The 24,199-nt window shown below is 37.0% G+C and overlaps 1 protein-coding gene across 1 annotated transcript in view; it reads left to right on the plus strand.

The window, feature by feature from the left end:
* The window catches only part of LOC100544946 (pinopsin-like), a 71,945-nt gene that overhangs the window by 12,464 nt on the left and 35,282 nt on the right, over positions 1-24,199 (plus strand). Inside the window, exon 2 of the mRNA XM_031557657.2 lies at positions 9,521-9,846. Within this exon, the coding sequence (XP_031413517.2) occupies positions 9,521-9,846 (326 nt within the window). The remainder of the gene's footprint in view (positions 1-9,520; positions 9,847-24,199) is intronic.

A 24,199-nucleotide genomic window follows, 5' to 3' on the forward strand; every position in this document is an offset into this window, starting at 1 on the left:
CTGTATACTGTGCAAAATAAAGTACCTTCTCCTGCTTGTTTATTCTGAGTCTGCAATCTGATTATTTCATTAGGAAGTCCTATTCTTGTATTATGAGAAGCACTAAATAATCAACTCCTATCCACCTTTTGATAGTCTCTACTGTTTTATCTTTTTTTCCCATTTCTAATAATCCCTGATGCTTACTTTTCTAAGTGCTGATGAGCATTGGTGCTTAGCAGAAATGATTTTCATAACACTGTCTATCATAACTCTCTTTCCATAGCAGTAAGTCAGTCAGAAACAATCACAGCATATTTAAAGCTAGGATTGTTTTTCTTCACGTATGGCAGTTTACATCAATACAGCACATCTGCTCAGTGACTTAGTTTCATGAGGTTGTTCTGCAGTACTTCACAGTCAGCTTTGCTGATTTTGAGTTATTCAGCATAGCATGGTCAGAAAACTTCACTCTTCACTATCTTTTCCAGATCATTTGTTAATGTGATGAATAACATTGTGCCTGGCATAGATCCATAGGGGAGTTTGATGGCCAAAATTTTCCACTGAGAAAACTGTTACTTCTTGCTTCTAATTGATCATTTATCCATGTGAGGATCTCTGTTATTGCAAGATGGCTTACTATCCTTAAAAGCCTTTGGTCTAGTCAAAGCTTTATGGAATTCCAGGTAGGCTTTATCAAATAGATCAACCTTGTCTGAATGACACTGTCAAGGACCACTAATAAATTATTTAGTCATGGTGTCTCTCCATGATAGCCATGCTGACTTGTACCAATATGTCAAATCTCTCTATATGTCTACTATTATATGCTCTAGAGTAACTTCTACTAATCTATTCAGTGTTGCAGATTAGACTTGTTGACTGGATGAAATCTGCTGTAAATCTCTTCGTAGTGGGCACAGCAAAAGATTTCCTCTTCAAACATCCTTCTAAGCTTTAAGGACTGGAGAATATCCCTTATTCTCACTGCTTATCCTTCTGGTGGCAAAATCAGAAGGGACTGGGATTGGAGTAGCCTTCTCTCATTTTTCTTCTTACCTCTGTAGCATATGATGTTGTTGGGCAGTAGAACTGCTGAAGAAAATCCTGGCCTGAGAGCAGTGTGGAGGCTAGTCTACATATTTTGATATTGTATTCAAACTAGCAGATGTATGACTGGTTATTGGCAGTCATAGCTAGTTATTATAAAAAATAAATCGACCCCAGTTAAAAACCAAAGTGTCTTAGCATGACTAGCTCTGGTGGAAGCTTGACTTCCTTCCTGCTATAATCAAACGCTGTAATTTCACCTCTTTGCTGACATGGTGCTGTGTCTCCATGCTGTGACAAGCCCTGAGACTATATGCTTTGTGTTACCTCTGTGCAGATGCTGAGCATGAAGGAAGGTGCCAAGGTGCCTGTTTGGAAAGCAAAGGAGCACTCCTGGCAAGAGATGGATGTCCTGCAGGGCAGCACAGGCATGGATGTAGAGTTGCTGCATCGTACCTGAGCATCCTGCAAGCATCTCCCTGATGCACCAGCACTGTGCAATCATCCCTGTTTCTCTCATGTGCACAAATCCCCTAGACTTCTCCTGAGATGATGCTGTATAGGAGCTCCATCTAGTGCTGGCTTAGCTTCTTATTCTGACTCACAAAAGCAGCTGAATAAGTATACTGATATGGAGGCATCCTGTTTAGGAAGCTGAATTTGCAAGTGCTCGCATTGCTTTCCAGAATGCAGAGGAGCCCTGAATAATGTATGGAAAGAGAAATTTAAATTAGTATTTTTGTTTGTTTACTTGCTTTTATACAGCAAGTATCACTGAGATGCAAAAGGGAATTCTTTGCTATATTTATGCCATTTGGAATAATTTGCTGGTTGTTGATAGGCAGATATATTAATAACATAGCACAATAGCATAAATCACAATATACAGCCCAGAATTAAGATCACTCTTAACACACAACACGTACACATTTAAAAATTCAGTGGCAGGAAAATAAAAAATGCAATTCTTCACTATTAAAACTAATGCCTACTATCTGTACTGAAGATATCACTTAAGACAAAAAGGAAGGCACTTCATACAAAGGAAGAAACAGGGAAATGCTTGCTGAGAAAAGAGCAGGAAAGATTTACTGAACAGGACCCATAACGTTTGCTGTCAGGTTTGTCCCAGCAGGCTTGGATGCAGCAGTGATTTCTTAGTGATTTCACTTAAGTGCCATCAGAGTTAAACTGTTACCTCCATTAGAGCTAAACAGAAAGATACTTCTTCAGAAAAGGGAAAGATTGCCTACTCTTAATGGACTTGTGACTGCAAGTCATATAGGCAAAAAAAAAAGTATTACAGGCATTGAATAAACAACTCTCGGTTCATTTACTTATAATCAGAGTAAATCGTTGATATTTGAAGTAGCCTTTGTAATGTAAGCCTAGAATGCTGGCATTTAAAAACTGGTTGTAGCTGCTAATGTGCAGCAAATTATTGCGGGAAATATTTTCTCAATTTCAAATCAGCAGAAGTGCTTTTAATGACTTATATGTCAAAAGGAAGTGATGAGTAAACCTCTATGCATTCAGCTAGAATCAACATCACTTAGTGATCTCTGGAGGCCCCTTCCAACCTCTACAATTCTGTGATTCTGTAAAATGCAAGAATACTTGTATTTATTCTGTTTTATTATTGATATGTTTAATAGGAATATCCAAATGCAGCTGATCATGTTTTAGAAGCACGTTCCTTTCTCAGCTGCTTCCATGAGTTACTGAGGCATCTATATGCTCAGCTGCAGCTCATGTTATTTATACCAGCACTGAATTTATCACTGCAATTTTGCTATATCATAAAATGACTTACTGTGATTTCTCAATTCACTGAAGTGTATATGGTGGGCTGAAAATTTCAGACTCAGGCTAGTACTGTTTACTTGTCCACCAAGGCCGTAAGTCTATACTTCTGGAAAGTGCTCTAGGTGCACCAGGGTTTCCTTTTTAGCTCTGGAAATGTTTGGAATCTTCTACCAAATTCTGTCAGCAGATAGAGTTTGGCCCATAAAATACATCTGTCTTTTCCCTTCTGGAGGGAAGAGAAATAGTAAAATATCAACATTCAGAGAGCAAGAAACAGAAGCCACGTGTATCTTCCACCCTCCGTATCCATTGGCTTCCTTTCTAAATACTCAGTTGTGCTTCTCACAAAACAAAACAAAACAAAAAAACAACAACACATGAAATAAACAACAACAACAACAACAAAACAGCCAACCTTCATTAAAAAATATTTTGTGAAAGTCTACATTCACGATCTCTTGCTTGTTGCTCAGATTTTCTTCTTCAGGGCTACTTTCCCACTATTCCTAGCAGCTGTGGAAGATGATAGCAGACTGTTAGTTGAATTAAGAGTGTTTCATTCTGTAATGCATATTGAAGGTCTGGCAGACTGATCAGCTTTCTCATTAATACTTGTGACAGCTCTGGCATCACACAAGAGAAGAAAATAAAATCTGGAAAACCTCCCTGGAGATTGTATGTGAGATGGGTATGTTTTTCCCTATCTTGACTATGGGAGCGAAGGGACTGTTGTAAGACTTGGAGCTGGAAAGCAGAGTGAAATATTTTTTTAAAAAAGCATCTTTGGTGTGGGGAGAGCAGTTATCAGGTCAACAAATGCTCCCCCTGCTTCTTCCCAGAGGGTCAGCTTTGGAAATTTTCTGCTTTTATCATTATAATAGTCTTAATTCTGCATCTGTAAGAAAGTCTCTGATGGCTGGAACTGTTGTAGTGGAAATTACTGTATTTTAGTGGAAGAAATGCTTTGATCTTTAAGGTAAGAAGAACCCAGCCGTTTTGCTTGTTGTTATTAACGTAACTGGTACATCAAAGATGGAGACACAGCTGACAGAAAAGCTTGCTCCAGGTGCGCTCTCATAAAGCCTCCAGTTCCATAGCCAATATTAGGTAAGGTACTTTGGCCCAGAGCTGATAATTTCACTGAAGATTAAGCTGCCATTAGAAAGGGAGCTTGTTGCTTTTTTCCTCTCACTGCTCCCAAACCTCCTGTAATTATAGGAGATATATAAATTATATTTTTTGAAAACTCCCTCAGGATATTTTATCAGAAAGGCTTCTAAGGAGATATGGAAGTGTAAATATGTTGGAAATGTCATATCTTTTATTTTAAGCTGCTTAAATTGTTTATGTTTCATTTTCATATGAGGTGTATTTTATTTCTATAGAGAGCTAATAGAAATGTTCTCATTTACATTCAGGAATGTTGTTTCCTTGAAAACAACATGGAGTCACAGATCAAGCTCATTTTGTTTAACTCTGTAATATATTTATGTAATACCATTCAGAAGCACAACTTGGAAATGAATCCTAAAAATCAAGGTGCTAAGAGACCTACCTTATCTGGAAGGGGTTATTTATTGTTTGTTCTGTGTTTACTTCTATGTTCTTGGGGAAGTGTGATGAAGGAGGTCAGCCAGAAGCACCAGCAGATTAATACCCCAGCATGGGATTCCTTGGTATTCCTTGGGGTGTGTTTAGTCACAAAAGCCTCTCCTTCCTTTTAGATCTTACTGATCTCCATCTCATTTTGCCACAGTGTTTTATCTTATTTTCCAGCTACTGAAGCAGCAGATTAATCAGGTAGACTAGAGAAAAGGACTGTGGTACATGGGAATCCTGGCACTTAATATCCCCTTGAATTCCTCCTTGTCTTTTCTGGCTGACTCTGGTGGATAGCCTGATGTCCCTGTGGGTGTTTGACTAGCTCCATCACTCCTTCTCTGCAACAGTAAGCAGCAAGTGCAGGTAGGCTGCTGGTATCCTGCCTTGCACTGGTCTTGCATCTGTATCTCCAAGCCTAAAGTCAGCGCATGCTGCAAAGATCACACCTTGTTGTGGGGGACCCTGAACTCTGCTGAGAGGAGCATGGCATGGCATAGTGTAGCATTCCTGTCAATTCTCTCCCTGTTGTCTTACTGTGAAGAAGATGGTACTTGTGCAGGTAAGTATATTCTTGGTAGACACATTTTCCAAGCAAAGAAATACAAACAAGAAGCGACAGCCTTGTTCTTGCTGCACAAAGGAGACTGACCTCTTGAACACAGACTTGTGTGCTTGGGGGTTTGTGTGGGTGAGTGAAATATAAGAGAATGAGTGTGAGAGTGTGGAATCGATTTGCATTGAGTTTGGTGCAGTAAAATTTTCTTTGCCTTTTGTAGGAGATGGCATCTCTTTTTGATCCACTAATGTCCTGCAGGAGAAGGTTTGGTTGCATTACTACAAGCTCAGTTTGCTTAAGCTTAGCTGTCACTTCCTTACATTGCCAATGGCCATTCGTAACCAGAGTACAATACAGACTATGTGTTCTGTCGTCCAACTGTATCGCTCCCGAAACCTAACCATGATGATCTTCAGAAGCTTCAGGAGGAAAAATGTACATAAGGCAGTTGTCAAAGTGCTTACCCAATATGAGCTGAATCTCTGGGATTCAGTTTTTTTGTAACCTACAGATCATTGGCAGCCTGCATGCTGTTTCCAATTACTACAACATAGTGAGCAGTGTAAAATAGCAAAAAATTAATATGAAAATGTAATGGTTTTAGCTGAGACTCATGGGAACAGATTGCAGTAATTTGCTGTGTCCTTCACCTAGTGCCATACTCTTGCTTCTAGGAATAAATGCATGGATCTTTAAATAAAAGTAAATAATGGATAATGTCTCAGATGGTATTCCTATAAATGAATGCCTGTCCTGGTTTATGACTTTAATTTAGTTTCTTGCGAACTAATTGCTGTGTAGAAAAGCTTCATGCCTCATACCCAGCTCATCTCAAAGTCATTTATTTCTATGACTAATTTTTAAATAATAATTTGGTCCTGTAATGCAATTTCTGTTTTTTTTTTTTTTTTTTTTTTAATGTCATCTTTCAGTTCTGTTTATAAAAAACCTCACTTGGTTCCTGTATATGCATAAAATGTTGAGGAGCAAATTACATCTCTCACTGTAGTTAACTCCTGCAAAGTTATCTGGCTGGACACCAGCTTAGGGCCCTAAATATTTGTTGGAGGCAAACTCTATTTAGATGTGCAATTCCTGAACTTAATTTTGTTGTAATTTTAGAAAACATTACTCATCTGAAATTAATATATGCAGCATAGCCAGTCATAAATTAAGAATGGAGCGTGGGGATAAAGCACTGCTATTAGCTTTAAATTATGATTACTTTCCTCTTTTTATAACTTGATTTTTATTTTATTTTATTTTTAGTTTCTTTTCTCATTATTAAGATTATGGAGATTTTATTAAACCATAATTCTAAAATATTTAATTTTTTCATTGTTTTTGTTTTTAAAGCTAGGATTCTCATTAATTCTTATGAATGCAACAGAAACATTGTAAAATAGAATACGAGATAATGGCAGGATTTCTGGCAAAGAACGCAACAGTTCAGTGCACATGACATTAAGAAAACTCTGATATGCAAAGATAGGAGGCAGAATGAAAAGTAAAAAGCTTTATTCCACTTTATCCACTCTGGATTACAAGATCTTTTCACAGTCCAGTGAACACTGAGTGACATCTGGAGAGAAAGCTGAAATACGCTCTTTTAGCATCACAATCTTTCAGGGTGAAGGAAAAAGTGCATGCAAGGGTCAGCCCAGCAACCCTTCCAGAAGGGCAGCTGGAGCAGTAAGTTTGTTTTAGGCACGTGGTGCTTTGATGATCTTGCACCACCAGCTGATTCCTGCCCACTGCTTCCTCACCTGGGAACAGAGGAGACGTCTGCTGCTCAGGGAAAGCTCATCTGGTTCCTCTTCCTCACTTCCCTTCTGTCCTAAACTACAGTTTGATCACAAAACCTGGCTCTGTCTGTCTTAGGAAATTATGTTTCAGTCCAACAGAGGAGACCTGTCTGTCATTCAATCAATTATCCAGTTATTCGGATTCATAGTCAAGTACAGTCTTGGAGAAAGGTTATTTCTTGATGTGATTCTTACACTGTTTTTGTTCAATGCTGTCTTCTTTGGAAAGCATCAGAGATCAGTGCAGAGTGGTGTTAATTGCAGTGTTATTAAAAATTCAGGTATAACACAGGCCTTACTGCAACAGAAAGAAAAAATAAAAATATTGATTTTTTTTTGTTTTGAACTTTTATGGCTTGGGACTCTATATATCACAGTTCTTATCCTCCAGAAAAAAATAAAATAAAATGTGTGTCATGTCAGTGGAACTCAGTAATAAGAAGTGAACAAAAATGAAATAACTCCTGCCAAGAAGTGTAATTAAGAGTCTCCAATCTTCATCTGTGTAGAGAAGAAAAACTATTTGCACTTCTGTAAAGGAAATGGTATGAAGTGTTTTGTGTTTTAGTCTGATTGTAAGTGCTTTATTAAGTTTTGACTGACGTTGCCATGGTCCTAATTTAATGACTGAGCACTGATCTGTTCTCAAAGAGACCAATCCTGCATGCATGCAGGCCAGTTGTTATATTCAGGTAGCAGGGTCCTGAGTCAGGGAAATTTGAACACCTGATTCAGACCTTCTAAGCAACATTGTGCCCTCAAGACTGTAGGCTGTTACCAACAAAAGCTCATCTCATCTGCCACATCATCAAAATGGGAGTGTTGTGCCCTCATTTACCATCAGAAGTAGCACAAGAGTAATATAATTTATCTGTAAAGCAGGTAGCTGGGAGGAGAGAATTTCTGTTAGCCTAGACTGCTTTCTGTTAGTCCACAATGGTCTAATCTGAAATGCGTAACTAGATCCATATCACTTTACTGAGGTTGAAGTTTCAAATATAAAATCTGGATTTTTGCCTTAGGTACCCTGTGTACTTACATGAGATAAATGTTTCTGATAGCAAGATGCTCTTTAGTCAAGCAGATAAAAGCATGGTAAGAGGCAATGCTAAGTAAGTGAAGATAAATATGTGTGGACTAGGAACAAAATATTGCAGAAGATCCCTTGTTCTTGAGCCCGCTTCAGAGCCTGCTATTTATTTTTTATTTATATCTTGAGGTATGTGTTTGATGCAGAAGTTAAGTCCAAGGATCTTCAAGAACAGTGCAGTAATATATTATGTAGAAAATCCGATTAGATAAGAAATGATCAGAATGTCTTTCCATTGCCTCAGAAATAGGTAGTCTGGCCTTAAAATACATTTAAAGCTAGATTCTTGAACTGTGTAATTCAAATGAATTCAGTGAAGCTGTGTCCTTTTGCAGCTGTAAATGAATCTACTTTGTAGCTTTGATTTCCCAGTAATATAAAGGAAATAAATTAGTATGTTCATATAATAATAATAAAAAAGATATTTTCTTCATTGAAAGTTGTTTTATCCTCGTGCTCTTTTGCATTTTCCTCTTCTCTTTCCTTGAGTGATAGGTTTTCCTATCCCAGTAAGCAATGCATGCATTCCCACTGGTCCTTTGCCATACCCAGCTCTGCACAGAGTATCTGTGAATTGTCAGGATGGCAGGAATAGCTGCACCTGCAGCCAGCTAAAGAGGAAATGAGTGATGGAACTGTGGGGGAAAGAGAAATGTTTTGTCTGTGGGAAATATCCTGCATGTGCATGTGTGGGTGGTGGTTCGCTCACGTACAGGACAGACTACTTCTACCCACAGGTGAGTGTCTGACTCATCTCCATCTCAGACATGGAAAGGAGCTCTAGGAGAAGATGATAGTTAAATCGGCAAAACACAGAATCATAGATTCATCGAATGGCTTGGGTTAGAAGGGATCTTTAAAATCATCTAGTTCCAACCCCCTGCTACAGGCAGGGACACCTCCCTCTAAACCAGGTTGCTCAAAGCCCCATCCAGCCTGGCCTTGAATGCTTCCAGGGAGGAAAATATTAAACAGAAACATGAATTACAGCTGTGAATTCCCCTGAAGATCAACCTTTTTTTTTTTTTTTTTTTTTTTGGTGGTCTCCAAGGCTCATTGTTAACCTAATTCAGTTTTTGACTGATTATGTGATTTATATGTAAACAAAGTTACAGCTCTCCATATCAGACTCATGCTGAGAGTTGTCTGATTTTTCCTGTATGTGTGGTCAGAACTAAAAATATGTCTAGATGTTGAATCAGAGGGTCAAAAGCTGCTTTCTTTTTTGGGCTCCCAATCTTGAATATAAAGCTTTTTTTATCTATTAAAAATGCAATATTTGAAAATGCTCATGGATGTTACAAACTGAATATATCTTAGCAAGAGAATCTTTCAACAATTTTTTCAGTTCACGCAGAAAATGGATTTCCTTGGTTAATACCAAAGCATGTAATTCTTTGTAAATTTCCCTGTAAAAGGAGTAGCCTATAAGCATGAAGACCTTACATTTTAAGCTAAATACAAGTTAAACAAACTCTTTTTTGATTATCAGGGAGGATTTAAACATGAGAATAGTTCTCACTGCTGCTTCAAATAATGCTATAATCAGGAAAATGTCTTATTTCTTTGGGCTTAAAGTGGCTACCATGTAAAACAATTAAAGTAATTGCCTAAATTAATTCATTGCAGGCATCGTGTCCCTGATCTCCCTGGCTGTCCTGTCCTACGAACGCTACAGCACCCTCACCCTGTGCAACAAGCGCAGCGATGACTATCGGAAGGCATTGCTGGCAGTTGGCGGTTCCTGGCTTTATTCCTTGCTCTGGACTGTGCCACCTCTGCTTGGATGGAGCAGTTATGGGATAGAAGGTGCAGGCACCAGCTGTTCTGTGCGCTGGTCCTCTGAGTCAGCTGAGTCCACGTCCTATATCATTTGTCTCTTCATATTCTGCTTGGTCATCCCTGTAATGGTCATGATGTACTGCTATGGTCGGCTCCTTTATGCTGTCAAACAGGTAAGCTGCTCTATGCTGATAGTGGAAACTGCTTTGAGAAATATGTTTAATTTTTTCCTTTATTGATTTGGAAGTAGTAGATGATAGACAGCAAAACAACAAAGCAAAACTAAATAGAAAAGACCACACAAGTCTGAAGGACAAAGCAAGAGAGTCTTCAGCAAGATCCTCCTTAGTCCTGAAGCTGCAAACAGAACCATCAGATAGCATCCATAAAGATTCTGACTTCGTGGATTGGAAATATTGCATCCTACCAAAATCAATATATCAAGGTGAAGGTTGCACTTGTAAAGTCAGCATACATCTGTCTGTGTAAGGCATCTGTGTAAACATTTCTTCCTATTTTTGAATCATGACATTTTAATAATGTCTGCTTCTTGATCTGTGGAATCCAAATTCTTCACTAATTAAATTCTACTGCACTTTGCAGAGTTATCCCAGGGGCCAACTTTCTCCTTGTTGTTCTAGGCTGCATGTAAAAATTTCCTTAAATAATTCTCCTACTACAGTTGCTATTACCACTATTACTACAAATGACACTCCTCTAACTGCTTTAAGGTACACTGCAGATCTTCCAAAATGAATGTTCAAAAAGACCTTGCCAAGAGATGTGGTGTTGTGAAGTTTTAATACTCTTGGGATGGTAATGAAATAGTTTGCTAATGAATAATGAGAAATGAAAGAGTGTATAAGGTGTTCTCTAAAAGGTAGTTCTCTAAAGTGTTCAGATAAATTAACTAAAGGTTTTAAACGGGGAAAAAAAAAAAAGGGCAGTAAATCCCTGAACAGAGTCTCTCATACAGAATTAAATTGGATGTAATTCACTTTTGATTAGTCATAAGAAATTAAGGTCATGCCTTTTCCATAATTTGTCAAAACTTTCAGAACACTTAAGGCCCAAATGGGAAATCTTCCTGGTTGAGTGCTGAGCCAGTCAGTAAAATCCCTTTGATGAAGCACATTTTAGTACTCATCTTAATGCTGTGAAATGGTAACATGGAAAAAAATTCCCTTGATTGTAAACCATTAAAGCAAAGTTGAAGACTGTATCTGGTCCCTGGGTAGCTCTATCCTTTACCATCACTTTAAAGAAAGAGCAGGATCTTGAAAGATGTACTGCTAGTAATATGCAGAAGATACAACTTTTATAAACGTCTTGTCTGTCCTTCAGCACTTATTGCCCTTTTTGACAACAGTTATCACCACATTGTACAAATGCTTTTACGGATGAAAAGCCTTTAGCATGTTGTTCATTTTGTAGTTCTAAATGCAGACCTGTGGTATTTTATTCATCATATTTTTAAAAAATGCTACTGTGTATTAGAAGTATTGGTCAGATCACTGATCTGTATGGCTCTTAAGAAGCTATGGCAAACATACTGAGGAATCAAAGTATATAGAAGTCTTCCAGTTTATAGGCATTTTATATTTAGACAAGAATTAAGCATTAAGCAGAATGGGTAGAAGAAAAGGTTGATTGATCAATTAACTTCCAAAGAAAAATATGGTAAAGAATAGAATTTTCAGTAATCCTTTCTTCTCATTACTCCATGTGCTTTCTAGAGTGATCTCTGGAAGATGGAGGTTTGAGACCTCTGAGAAATTTTGTGAAGGATGGAAGTGAAAAAGAATCAATCTTGCATAATCAATTGGAAGGAAGGTCTTACAGAACTAATGATTATTAAATGCAAAGGGACTCCAGTGAGAATCAAATCCTTTCCCTTTTCCTGTGATCCAGGTTCATAGACTCTGCCTAAGCATTTGGAAAGTCTTGAGTAGCTGAATTTTTACAAAAAGCATTTAACTCTTTCCTGGATTTTGTAAAAGATTTCCTTGAGAAGTTATATTTCAACTAGAAGAATTACTTTAACCATCAATCCTCATCTTTCCATGAAGTACATACTTAATCATGAAATTTTGCATTTAATAAATTTCCTGTGTAGAATTTCAAAGAGCGTATCATGACACAGTCACTGAAACACAGGCTTTCCTTCAGTTGTAGGTCTCTATTCTGTAATAAGCAGGGTAGATTATGAAATGCTAAAGTATGTTGTGTTTAAACTGGAGGAAGAAACGAACAATAGCTAAATAAAATATATTACTTCTCATATAAAACCACATAATATTGGTGTGACAACATAAAAAAAAATAGTTAAGAGAGGATATTATATCCATTGTAATGCTGTTAATTTCTGGTGTGGACAAAAATTTATCATCTTGCAACAAGACTATATTCTGGCTTATAAAAAAGCTTTAAAAAAGTCCTTCTGTGACCCTCTCTGTAATGTATTAGACGAAATGTAAGAGCATTGCAAACATAAGAACTGCATTATCCCAGCTTCAGCTGCTTGGTAAATTTTCTAAAATATGCATATTTTCTCAGGATATATAGACATTTTTATGTTAGAACATTGCAGAGTTAATGGTATTGCACCCTGAGATCAAGAGTACAGGAGTTGCGCCATTATTAATGCCACAGTGCAAATTAATTGAGGTGGAATAAATATCTTAATAGATTTAGGATAGTTAATGCAAGAATTGGCATGAAGCCTACATTTTCTCTTTGCAGAACTGTAATTATAGGTCTGCTTTTCTCTTCTTCTTCTCTAAATTTAGTCTCATGCTGTAGCATTCTGACACTTGAGGCATTCATAAATCCTATGAATTCATCAGCAATCTGAGTAATGGTAAAAGATTTCAAGGATTTCAGTAATACAGATTTTATAAAGTATCTTCTTTTCAAGGAATTACAAGTCAATATAATCCCTGTATGAATAATAGTAACAGCAAAGGCCATTAAATGGCATTACAACATGATTGCACGATTGTCTCACAGTTCTTACTGTTTATCAAGCTCAAAGACCACTAGGAATTGCTGAAGTTATTTTCTCTTAAGATATGCTTTTTTTTTTTTCCAGACTAGCTTCATCTGAACAGCTGAGTCCTGTTGCCACCATGTTTGTGCAACGCACTTGGAACAGTTGAGAGATGGAGCTGAGTAAACAAGTCACTGGAAATCGTTAGCTCTTAATAATAAGAGTATTTCAGAGGTGGTAAACAAAGTAACTCTGAAATCAGAAAACCAAATTAAAACATGTGATTTGAGAAGCTACTAGTGATCTTAGCAGTGCGTCAGATTTTAAGATGGACAGAAACATAAATATTTTATTAGACTTTTATTCTTCCCTCTGAGTCTACATTATTATTTATGCTAATCTTTTTTCCTGTTTTTCTGAGATGTTTCTGGCCTGTTCCTCCATTGCTACAAATGCTGAGATTCAGTTTCTCCTTCAAGTTTTCTTATAAAGATGGAGTGTCTGATGTCTGTAAATAGAAAGGGGCAAAGTTTGCTCCCTCACAACATATTATTCATACATATTTTATTTGTACACATTCTACAGAACAAGGAAAAGAAACTGACAATAACTTATTTCTCCTATTGTAGTTAGATTTTTTTTTTCAGCTCTTTGCCTATGACGCTTCTCTATGACTCTGCCTTTGTATTCCCTATGGAAAAATGTTCTTTATACAATCAAAGAGTCAGTTGTTTACACTTTGAAAAGTGAGATCCCAAATGTGGAATTACGGAGATTAGCGTTGTGATCACTGTAGCACAGAAAGCACAATATGATTAAAATCCTCCACTGAGGCACCCAAAGAACTCATATGAACCAGTCTAGTGAAAATTAGAAAAACTTTTAGAACAGTTCTCTTCAGCCAGTATTAAATCCTGCTCACATAAAAATCCTGCCCAAGGAGAGGAAGAGTCCCAAAATGTTGCTTCAAGAAAAGTTTTCAGATTGATTTTAGGAAGACTCTCCACTTGCCTAACCTCATTGCCAGTATCTTTCATCAAAAGCTGTGCCTGAGCAAAGCTCAGATGGTCTTTATGGAATGTAGCTAGGACATTGAGAACAACAGAAAGGATTCTAAGCAGAGCACAAAGACTTAAATACTAAGTGTAATGTATCTCTGAACATGCAGTTCTTCCTCAGGGCAGCAGCCCGTGTGTTAAAATGGGCGAAGGGCCAGTGGTCACACCATCCAACTTTGGAGCTAAGTGAAAAAGGAACACCCACTGTGTTCCTTTCAATTTGATTTTGGCTGATTTTCTGAAATCTATATTGTTTATTCTGTTTTGATTTTGAAGCATATTTGATCTTCCCCCACTCGCCTTTTAACAGAGAAGCAGTAAAGATGGAGTTTTGGAGCAGATGGTTTTGTGATTTGACCTGATAGCCCTGCTGCATGGTTTTGTTCTCTTTTCCCTTAAGGAAAAAGTAGAATGAAGAACATTTATTACATTATTACATGTCATTACCTCATTTCTGCATTGAAATTTTACACTGTGAAAAAGTTCCCTTTTTGTAAACACAAAAGAAAATAAAAAACAGTGAAAAATTTAAGACTAATTCAGAGGAGGAAGGAACTTGCTTTATCAGTATACCTTGTCCTCCATCTCATGGTTCACCTACTCATATTTAATTCTTCAGAAACCAAAATGTAGACTCAAGTAGTGAAATGACCTATTTCCTCTACAGCAACTTTTTTTTTTTCTTTTGAAACAACTTGTTTCAAAAGTTGTTGAACTTTTGAAAAGTTCAACATAATTTCTGGCTTCCAGGTTTCATAGGAGGATCAGGTAATCTCATTTTATCCCATCTGCTCACCTTTCAGAATCCTTCCACCTGATCTCTCTCTCTGGACTTCAAGATACAAAATTTAGTGGAGGAAAAATCTCCGGTCTCTCTTTCGCGGGGTAGTGCTCCCAGAGTGAAATTCTGACTCAATTATAAATCTGAAGAAACTAATTTAAATTTCTGTGTAGTGAGATTTCAACTCCAGTATATTTTTAAAAATCATTTAATAAAAAATAACGATTCTGAAATCTCCAGTGCCCACAAAGAAATTCTGGGAAAAAGAAAAGAGGAAGTGTGGATTTTTACGACTTTAGATTCTTTAATCCTGTTTTATGTCTACTATTTGGAACAGCTGAAATTATCTGTAAGAGCAATTTTTGCATCATTCATTAAGGTAGTCAGATTGTAAAGCAGAAAGATCGCTCTGATCTTAGAATAATAGAGTGACTTGGGTTGGAAGGGATTTTAAAGTCCACCTCGTTCCAATCTCCATGGTGGGAGCAGAGATGCCCCCCACCAGCTGAGGCTGCCCAGGGCCCATCCAACTTGGTCTTGTGTGCCAGGGGCAGCACAGCTTCTCTGAGCAATTTGTTCCAGTGTCTCACTGCACTCTGGGTAAAGAATTTCTTCCTAGCATCTAATTTAAATTTCCCTTCCATTTCTGAAGCTCATTTGAAAATGATTATTTGTAGGAAGACAAAACATTAGGACAGAATGTTCAGTGATTTCAACTGAAAATAAATTATCTTCACATTATACAAAGAGTAGGATGGAAAAGCAATAATTGTTCCATCACTCCTTCGTATGCTTCATATGTCTATTTATAGGGAAACTCAATTTTCTGAAACTTTATTGTTGTTGGCACTAAAGTTATGACTTATACTGAGAAAACTGGTAAACCAATTATGTATCATTATCTCTGTCTTCTAAAAGCCCCAAATAAAAAGAAACTGGTAGTCATAGGCCTTTTAGAAGCAAAGCTCAAAATCTTTCCAGTTATTTAATGAAACAAAAAAGATCCAAGATATGTAATTCAGGTGAAGATGATGTAGATCTAGTCCCTTGGTACCCATAGCTCATCTTTTTCAAATGTGATTTGGTACATTTGTGGTTTGAGATAATTGCAAGTGTGTTTGATCATAACTGCATCTATGCTGAGACAGACAATTATTCTCTTTAGATAATCTTATCAGTTTATTTATTACTCTGTATTCATAATTGTTGTTTCTTCCCTTTTGGCTTCATGTGCACTTTCTCCCCAGTCTTCTAGTATTATAGAGGAAGAAATTCTTGGCATTTCCATCTTGAGGTTTGCTGTAAAAGTATCACAACTACGTATAATTCGCAAGCAAAAAAACCATTCAGCTAGCATTTGAATGGATAGATGTATTCTTTTGCATCATTAGGAGGTTGTGGGAACTTAATTAAAATATAAATCTCATGTTAGGCTGAGAGAGATGTGATAAAACTTAGCAAAATATAATGACAGACATCTGACAGGTTATCAAATTTTATAAAGTAATTTAGTTGTATATCTTATAGTCAAAATCAGCAACAAAATTTTCAAAATCAATGTCTGTAAAAGTACTGTATATTCTTTAATTGGCATTCATCATCTTATTGAGCAGTTGTATGATCTTTGCCCACTGTACAGCTAAAACACACAGATGGTAACACACCATTTTTGATTCTGCAATAACAACACTCAGAACATGCTTTCTTATTGATTGGTTTTAGGATTTTGGCACTAAGAACAGGCTTCTAATCATAAGAGCAATTGACATTCCTATGTAATAATATATCCTCTTTGCATCTAGCTAATTAGTCAAGTAGAAAAACATGGCAGCTGATATTCTTTTAAAAATTGTTTTCTTCGAAAAGAGGAGCACTGAAATCCACTTGGCTCCATGTAGTCAGTCTATATAGGTGTTCTGTTTTCTAAAGATATGGTTGTTTTCATGTCTTCTTAACTTCTGCCATGGTGAAATTTCTCAGAAATGGGTAGATGAGGCAATACCAGGGACAGCTACTTTGAAAATTACTAATAAAAAAGTAATGGATTTTATTATAAAAGAAAAAAAAAGTCAGAAAATCATTGTTCTTGCCATTCTTCCTTGAGAGGGGATTATCTTCAATATGTTGGGGTTGTTTTTTGTTCTTTTGTTTGTTTGTTTGTTTGTTTTAAGATTTAGGCCACAAACTGTAAATGGTCTTAGATTAACATAAACATTTCAGTATATCAACTGCTTTTCTTTCTGATTTTTTTTTTTCTGGTTGTTATAACCACTCCCTTCTTTCACAGGCCATAAGTCCCATTACTTCTTTCTTCTCCTTAACCATGACCCGATTTTACATATAGAGATCTCCTCCTACTTTCTTTCAGTGAATCTATTTCCTTTGACAGCTTAAAAACATTGTGCATATACAGCTTTTCCAATGCTTTGTAAAGCTGATACTACAACTCTGACTGGCCAGATGAGTTCCACTGGAAGAAGTAAAAGGTTGTCTTACAACAAAATCAGGAAACACTTTCCTCTTGAAAAGAAGATACGGTGTATTCATAATTGCATTAAAGTACGTGATTTCTCATTTTCAGTTATTTTCAAAACAATGGCACGGCTGTTAAAAGATTATACCGTTATGGTTTTGTTTGCTAATTCTGAGTTGTAATGTAAAATATAAGTTAAAAACTTAAAAAATGTCTGTAGCATTTTACCTCTGAATTTTGGGATTCATTTCAAGAGGACTAAAAATATTTGCTTTCACTTTGATAAACAGCAATTTTCAGATGTCAGAATTCTGAATTTCAGACAGTTCTGTCCTTACATTTCTGCTGAATCACTGATTATTTGTTCTTGTTAACTGCTGGAATAAGAAGTTGCTTTGATTATCTCAGAGGCAGATTTACTAGCATGCTTAATTTTTAAAGAATTAACTTATTCTTGTGCTCTTTCTTAACGACTGGGGTTTGCCCTGATGGTGAAAATTTTTTCATGTATGCTATTATAGAAGTAGAAGTATAGCATCAATTTTTGAGGTTCATTGCTTTCAACCGTAAAAGGATTTTGTGCACCTAATTAATGCCAGTTTGTATTAAAGGACTCTGTCCCAAGGGCACAAAACCCAGTGTTTTCTGTAACAGCTGATAAAAATACCAAACTCTGAGAAATAAAGGAGATTGCTAACATTGTCTTTTTGTGTGTGTATAGCTGCAAGGCAGCTAAGTTCACCATCTTAGCTCTTAAGAGAGAATGAGTATAGTGATCCACTTCATGCAGTGAATTTATTTAGTAATATAGACGTAGTTATTCATGCTGCTAAAATTATGTGCGCAATCCATGACTTCCTTCTCCACTGACATTTGATTTTAATTTTAGCGTGTGAGTTAGGAAAAACTTGAATTTTTGTTTCTTCCCTAAAAGCAGCTTTTTGTATGAAAGGCGTTCCATGTGTGCACAGGAATCTGTAAGTTTCTGGCTTTCTTCCTTGACTTTAGAAATTGTGAATACTGTTTTAAATAGAGCTGGCTGGGAAACAGACTTTCTGGTCTTTTCCCAGTTTGAGATTTTTGATGGAGATTTCTTGTCTTGAAACACAATCTAAACGACATTATTTCCAACAGATCAGGAAGCAAGTAGTATTTTATTTTGACATAATCCTCCACTGGAAGATTTAGCTGTTATAATACAAAATAGTGTCCTCTTGACCCTGAAACCATTCGAGGTCCTAGTGTCTGTGCACAGAAGTTGGTTAGCCTAAACAATGTGGAATAAAAGAGCCTTATAACTTGGAGCTGATGAGCTGAAGTGCTTGTGAGATCCCCAGTCTTGAACAACATTGCTCCATGAGGTAACTAGACATAGAAGAGTGGGCATTTTAGACCTCTGTCATATTGTCAAGGAACAAGAGAGAAGTCCAGGGAAACATGAGTTCCAGAGAAGTGTCTCAAATTTACATTTTCCCACAAAACGTTTGCATCTTAGTGACTCAGTTTCCCAGTGCAAAAATGTCACACTAGAAATAACTTTGAGCTTAGCTGATCTATAGTTCACCTCTGCAAGTGAAGCACCTCTATTCTATTGTTACAGAACAGCCAAGGGAGTTTCTGCAGTTCTACCTAAACTCCTCCTCTTTCACCACCTTGTTTGGTATGCATGATTTGATATGGTGATAAACGTGCAGCTCTCACATTCATGTAGTTGCTCATTGCTCTTGTTTAGCAAGATCAAAGGTGCGAAGATAAGTATTCAGTTTACTGAATCTCATGAGTATGGGGAAGAAATGTTGAAAAGTTATGCTAAATTTCACATGTTCTAATTATACTCTCTTTCATGTTCATACTGCCAATTTAAATCAGTATTGATACTTTTTTTTTTTTTTTTTTTGGTCAATACTTGTTTTTTCTTTTGCTATTAAAATAAACAGCCAGGCTATTTTATGGAACTCTTCCCCTTTATTAAATTGTTGCTTGGTTATCTGGAACACTTATTTGTTGAGACAGCATTTTGGAAAGGTATGACTGCTTGCAACTAAGCTAAAAGAGGTGGAAAAAGGCCATAATACTTGGCCGTGTCTCATGGGGGTCAGTGGAAATTGCCTGCAGTGTTCCATTAGATTAAAACTGGGGTCATACCTCAATTTACTAGTATTTTACTGAGTGGCAGGCTCTACTCATTTCAGTGGGCCATGTGTTAAGCAAAGGCCACTGTCAAAAGTGAAAAATGATGGCAAAAATAGAGCCCATAGGAATTTAAACATGCAAACATATATCAGGCAGCATTTTATTTATCCGTTTCAATGAAAATAGATTGGCAACAGTCTAAGAGCCTTTAAATATTAACCTTGATAGAATCCTGTAGGTGAGCATCACTCAGTCAGATTAAGCACAAACATAGTTTTGTGTGGCCTGACACTGATACTTAAGCAGCAAGATTCGAACTTTTTCCTGGTTTACCAACTGCATGAGCTGTGTGGGGCAGAGAGGAAGAGATTGTCTGGGGTTTACAAGGCAGTGAATGAAGGCAATCTTTGGGCTGAAAGTTAATCTTTATCGCATGCATGCATGGCAGAGGGATAAGGTAGAGAGGCCCGGCTAGAATGGGAGGAAGAGAGTGAGTCCTGAGACTTGGCAGCAGGCTGAGCTGGGCAGCTGGGCTGAGCAGGTCTAGGGGAGATCATGCTGCACCCCAACAGAGGAGCAGCTTCCAGCAGAGTGAAAGCAGTCTCTGTGAAATATTTAGAGTAGAGACTTTCAAGGTGTTTTTTTTTTTTTTTTTTTAATTAAATTAAATACTAACATATGGCTCTTCAAAACATCTGGTTCTTTTGGAATAAAAGAGAGTTTGTTAAGGCACTTTACTGTTTGCACCTGACACTTCAGTTTTACAGGGAGCCTCCTTCAATGAAGAAGCACTTGTCCAGACCTTCCCAGGAGAAATGGTACTAATCCATCACACCACAGAGTTTTACATCATTTTGCTCTAGGCACATGATTCATTTGAATTTCAGTTCATTAATAGTGCAGTTGTCATGTGAACTCTTCAACTACTTGATTACAGAGACCTTCAGATCAAAAATCTCAGGAATCGTTAGGCAGTAAATCAAAATGCCTTCGCACAGGTAAAGGCTAAGAAGGAAAAAGGTATGATCATAAGTAACCCATGTTGCCTTCAAAGAAATGTTTATAAAGTTTATTGCTGTGTTTCTCAAATTATTTTCGAGGTGATGACACTTAATCCATTGGCTCCCCAACTTTTCTATTTTATAGTTTTCACGATAATTTAACTACTTTCTGTTTTATTTAATCAATTTCTTATACTAAGATGATTAAAAGTGAAAAAGAATATTTAGTTTTAATTTTTAAGATTTAAGAGTCTGAGGCTTCTCCATGGCTATCCTTTATAAAAGTCTACACTGCATGCATCTTAATGAATGAACAACTGTCTCTGGATTTAGGTAGAGTCATCCTAGTTTACAATGAACGATAATTGTTTGACTTTGAATAGCACAACTGACATCTGCTAAGCAGTTAGATTAATCACAGCTGTGTGTGTGATAGGACTGCCTTTAGGGTCTATTCCAAACATTCTTTTGTACTTAAGAGTGATAATCTAAATTCAGATGGGAGATCTGTCAACTAAACTGCTTCTCCGATAATAAAAAGGCATGTAGGGTAAACACCTAAGGAGATCTTAGTAATATTGAGCTGTTTTGTTTCTCATCACATAAGAGACAGAAGAGGTGCAATATTGCAGTGTTTCAGGAAGCTATAACATTCATTTTACCTGGTAATGTAACACCTCTGCTGCACTTGACCCCAACATGTGGGAAGAAAGACTCCTATTAAGGTGATCTCTTGCTACTTCTTTCTGGCCTATTAGAAATGAAATACAAAATGTGAAAGAAACCAATCTGCACAGAAATTGAAAAGGAAGAAAATGATAAATATTCTGCGCCTAAATTAACAACAAAACAAATATTTCTATGATGAATGGAACTTTCCTTCCCCTGCAAATTCTGAAGTATTTTTTATTCCTTTTAACAATCCCATTGAACGTGTTTAAAACCTGGTTATAAGCCTGTGAAACACTACACACAAGCCACTGCCTCACACAGAACGTGAAATGAGTATTGACACAATTTTCTGATCAAATGTATCCCTAATTGAAGACCAACAGCAATCCTCTCTGTTCTACCTTAGAGTAGGGATAGGCAGGAGATGGGCCTTTAAAAACACCCGTGTTGGTAAAAGTTCATCCCACTAATTCAGCTGAATACTGCTCTGTACTCCATTTGTATGGCTTGCAGGCACTTACTGAAAGCCTTTAAAGGCCTTATCTGGTACTTTTCTTTCAGTTACTGAGCAAGTTCAAGATAGTAGTTCAGTCTAAATGTCAAGCTAAAAGAATTGACTTTCACATCTTTTCAACATGGTCTTTCTGCATCAATCTTTAGACCTTTTATGAAGGCAATTTGTAACTGTGGTTGGCAGTCTCACCTTGGCCTTTTATTAATTGCATGGGACTCCTGGGAGCCTTTTCTTTTTGCATGTTTTGTTTCTCTTTCCAACACTGAAAAACCTTTTCTGCCCTGCTCATGCTTCCGTTCTCCAAAACGGTCAAGGCTCAGTAGGTGCTTAGTCATATCAACCTGGCGCATTTTGGATTTTCTCACTGTAAAACTAAATGGATTTGCTTTGAGCTCTATTGCTTGCTGAGGAAGTTCAAGATTGTAATTCAATCTAAATGTCAAGTTAAAAGAAATACGATTCCAGCCTGCTGAATCATCTTGTTAACTCAGCACTCTTTTTCACTTTGACCTTTCCTTGGGGAGGTTCAGGTATTGCTCAATTACTTTCTGTCTTTACAAAAGAGTTGTGGAGTTTTATAAGGCTAAATCATCCTTCTCTCACTGAGGTAATAAAATTCACATTGGTCTTCATACTGGCTCTGATTTTATCCATCCCTACTTACTCACTGCATTCTTAAGGATTCTTCTGCCATAAAACTGAGAAATGTGAGTGTTGCTCACAAGCGAGCTGAATTTGTAAGATCCATATTTAACAAATACTGATTTGAAGAGGCATTGGGTCAGTAGAGAATCATTACTGGACTAGCTTGTATCTTGGTACAAATATAGGTGTATTGCTTTTCCTGGATGTTGTGGTTACGAAACGAAGGCAAGAATAATATACCTTAAGCAAAATTGGGCTGTGAAAGAATATGTCCTAGTGCCAACCTCATCCTTAGAAGATAAAGAACACATTTTACTATTGGAAATAGTGCTAATTTACAGACTGAGAAACAAAGATCTGATCATTTACACTGTGCAGGATCTCCAGCCCCAGAACTTGGCATCCTTTGTAGTTCTGTTACAGCACTCATCAGAATGCATGAAACCAAACATGCTGCAGTAAATATCCATGGAAATTATCAGCTGGGAAGTGAGTGCAATTGATTAGGAAAGTAAGCAGGGCCAGCTTGGGTTGGTTGGGCAGTGGCAATGACTGTCTGAAGCAGGAAATCTAGGAACAAGTAGAGCAAGAAGATTGGGAAATAGTGTCGTAGATCAATAGTGGAGTGAAACAACTACTCCCACTGTGCTGCTAGAGGGGGAGAACAGAGTTTTTAAGGCCAGAAGGGCAGCAGGTGGTCAAGAGCACCTGCAATGTAACATTTATAGTGTATGTACATACACATATATACGCAAGTAATGAAGTGAATCTCAGTTATCACTTTGAAAGAATCAGTTTGAGCAATTTTATAAAAAGATCATTTCTATGCTCAGGTAAATCAAAAGGATAAATAGAATACTGGGAAATAGTAGAAAAGGGATTCAGAGAAGAATTCCCATTTTTATTGTATCATTGTATGAATTTAAAAATTGCAGAGAAATTAGGGGTAGAGAAGAAGAAAAGGCAAAAAAAAAAAAAAAGGATAACAAATTTGATCAGAGCTACAGAAGTTTTCAAGGACAGATGAAATAATAATAAAAAAAAATATCCATATATACCATTGCTCAAACATCATAATTTTTCAGTTGTAGTGCTACATCTGCATTTTTATTCTTTGTCCTTTATTCTGATGCTTGTGTCATAGTTGCACATGTAAAGAAATACTGCTATGAAATAGAAGAAGAAGAACAAGGGCATTAAGCTAAAACAGCTACTATGAAAAAGTTGAGGTTTTTAAGAACCCTTCTGTCCAGGCTATTCGTTAAGCTCTATTGTGTAAAGAAATTAAGGCATTACCATGAGCGTAGTCTTTGATGATGAGATTCACTAGTTTTTTTCCCTCCTTTTTCCCTTCTTTCCCTCTTTCCCTACCCCTCCTTTTCCTGTCCTTTCCCATATTCTCCTCTTGTCTCCTTTTCTCTCCTTCCTCTTCATGGTCAGTCACCTTTGCTGATAACAATCCATCCAAATTCACGCGTACATTTTGGTACAGCTAATGGTTCAGGTTTGCCAACTGACGAACTCTAACAGAACTGTATTTTTAACCCCTAAATTAGGTGGATCTTTGCTTCTGAACTGATACATTCTTGGTTTCAAAGTCAGTAGTTTCACTGACAAAAGATCAGTTTGCTGTCTGCTGAACCACCACTGCACTCCTACAGGGCTTTAACTACTACATAGAAATACTCAAACATGCCAAAGAAAAGCCACCATCTGATTTTAATTCGCAGAAGTCTGCTACTGTGCCTTTATGTCAGTTCACTCAGGCTAGGTGAGAATGCATGGCAGATAGCTCAAATGAACCATTACAATTTGGTAAAATTTTTTTGATTTGGATGCAAGATTTGGAATTTGTGTTGGCTAGTTTTAGTTGCTGCTGATGCTGTGCTGTTCTTCTTGTAACCATATAACCCACAGATCTGTGCTACTTCTAGAAATCACTTATCAAAGTGCTACCTGCAGAGGACTGATAGCAAGATAGAAGTATGTCTGCTGCCTTCATCCCTTTCTACAAACTGAAAACAAATTTGAGATGAAGAAAAACCATTTAGAACTAGACTTCCCAACACAGTCACTCCAGTCAATTTATAAGCGGTTACTTTATTCTTTTCTTATTGAGATTCTGTGTCATAATAATGCCAATTTACAAGCTCAGAGAACGTGGAACTGCCAAGATTCAAAAGCATGAGCAGTATCAAAGCCAGTACATAAGTGACTGTTGCCGTCTTTCCTGCTTTTTACTTTCCATGTAATTACAGGC

This window comes from Meleagris gallopavo, chromosome 1, assembly GCF_905368555.1.
Source record: "Meleagris gallopavo chromosome 1, MGAL_WU_HG_1.1, whole genome shotgun sequence".
Classification (NCBI taxonomy): Eukaryota; Metazoa; Chordata; class Aves; order Galliformes; family Phasianidae; genus Meleagris; species Meleagris gallopavo.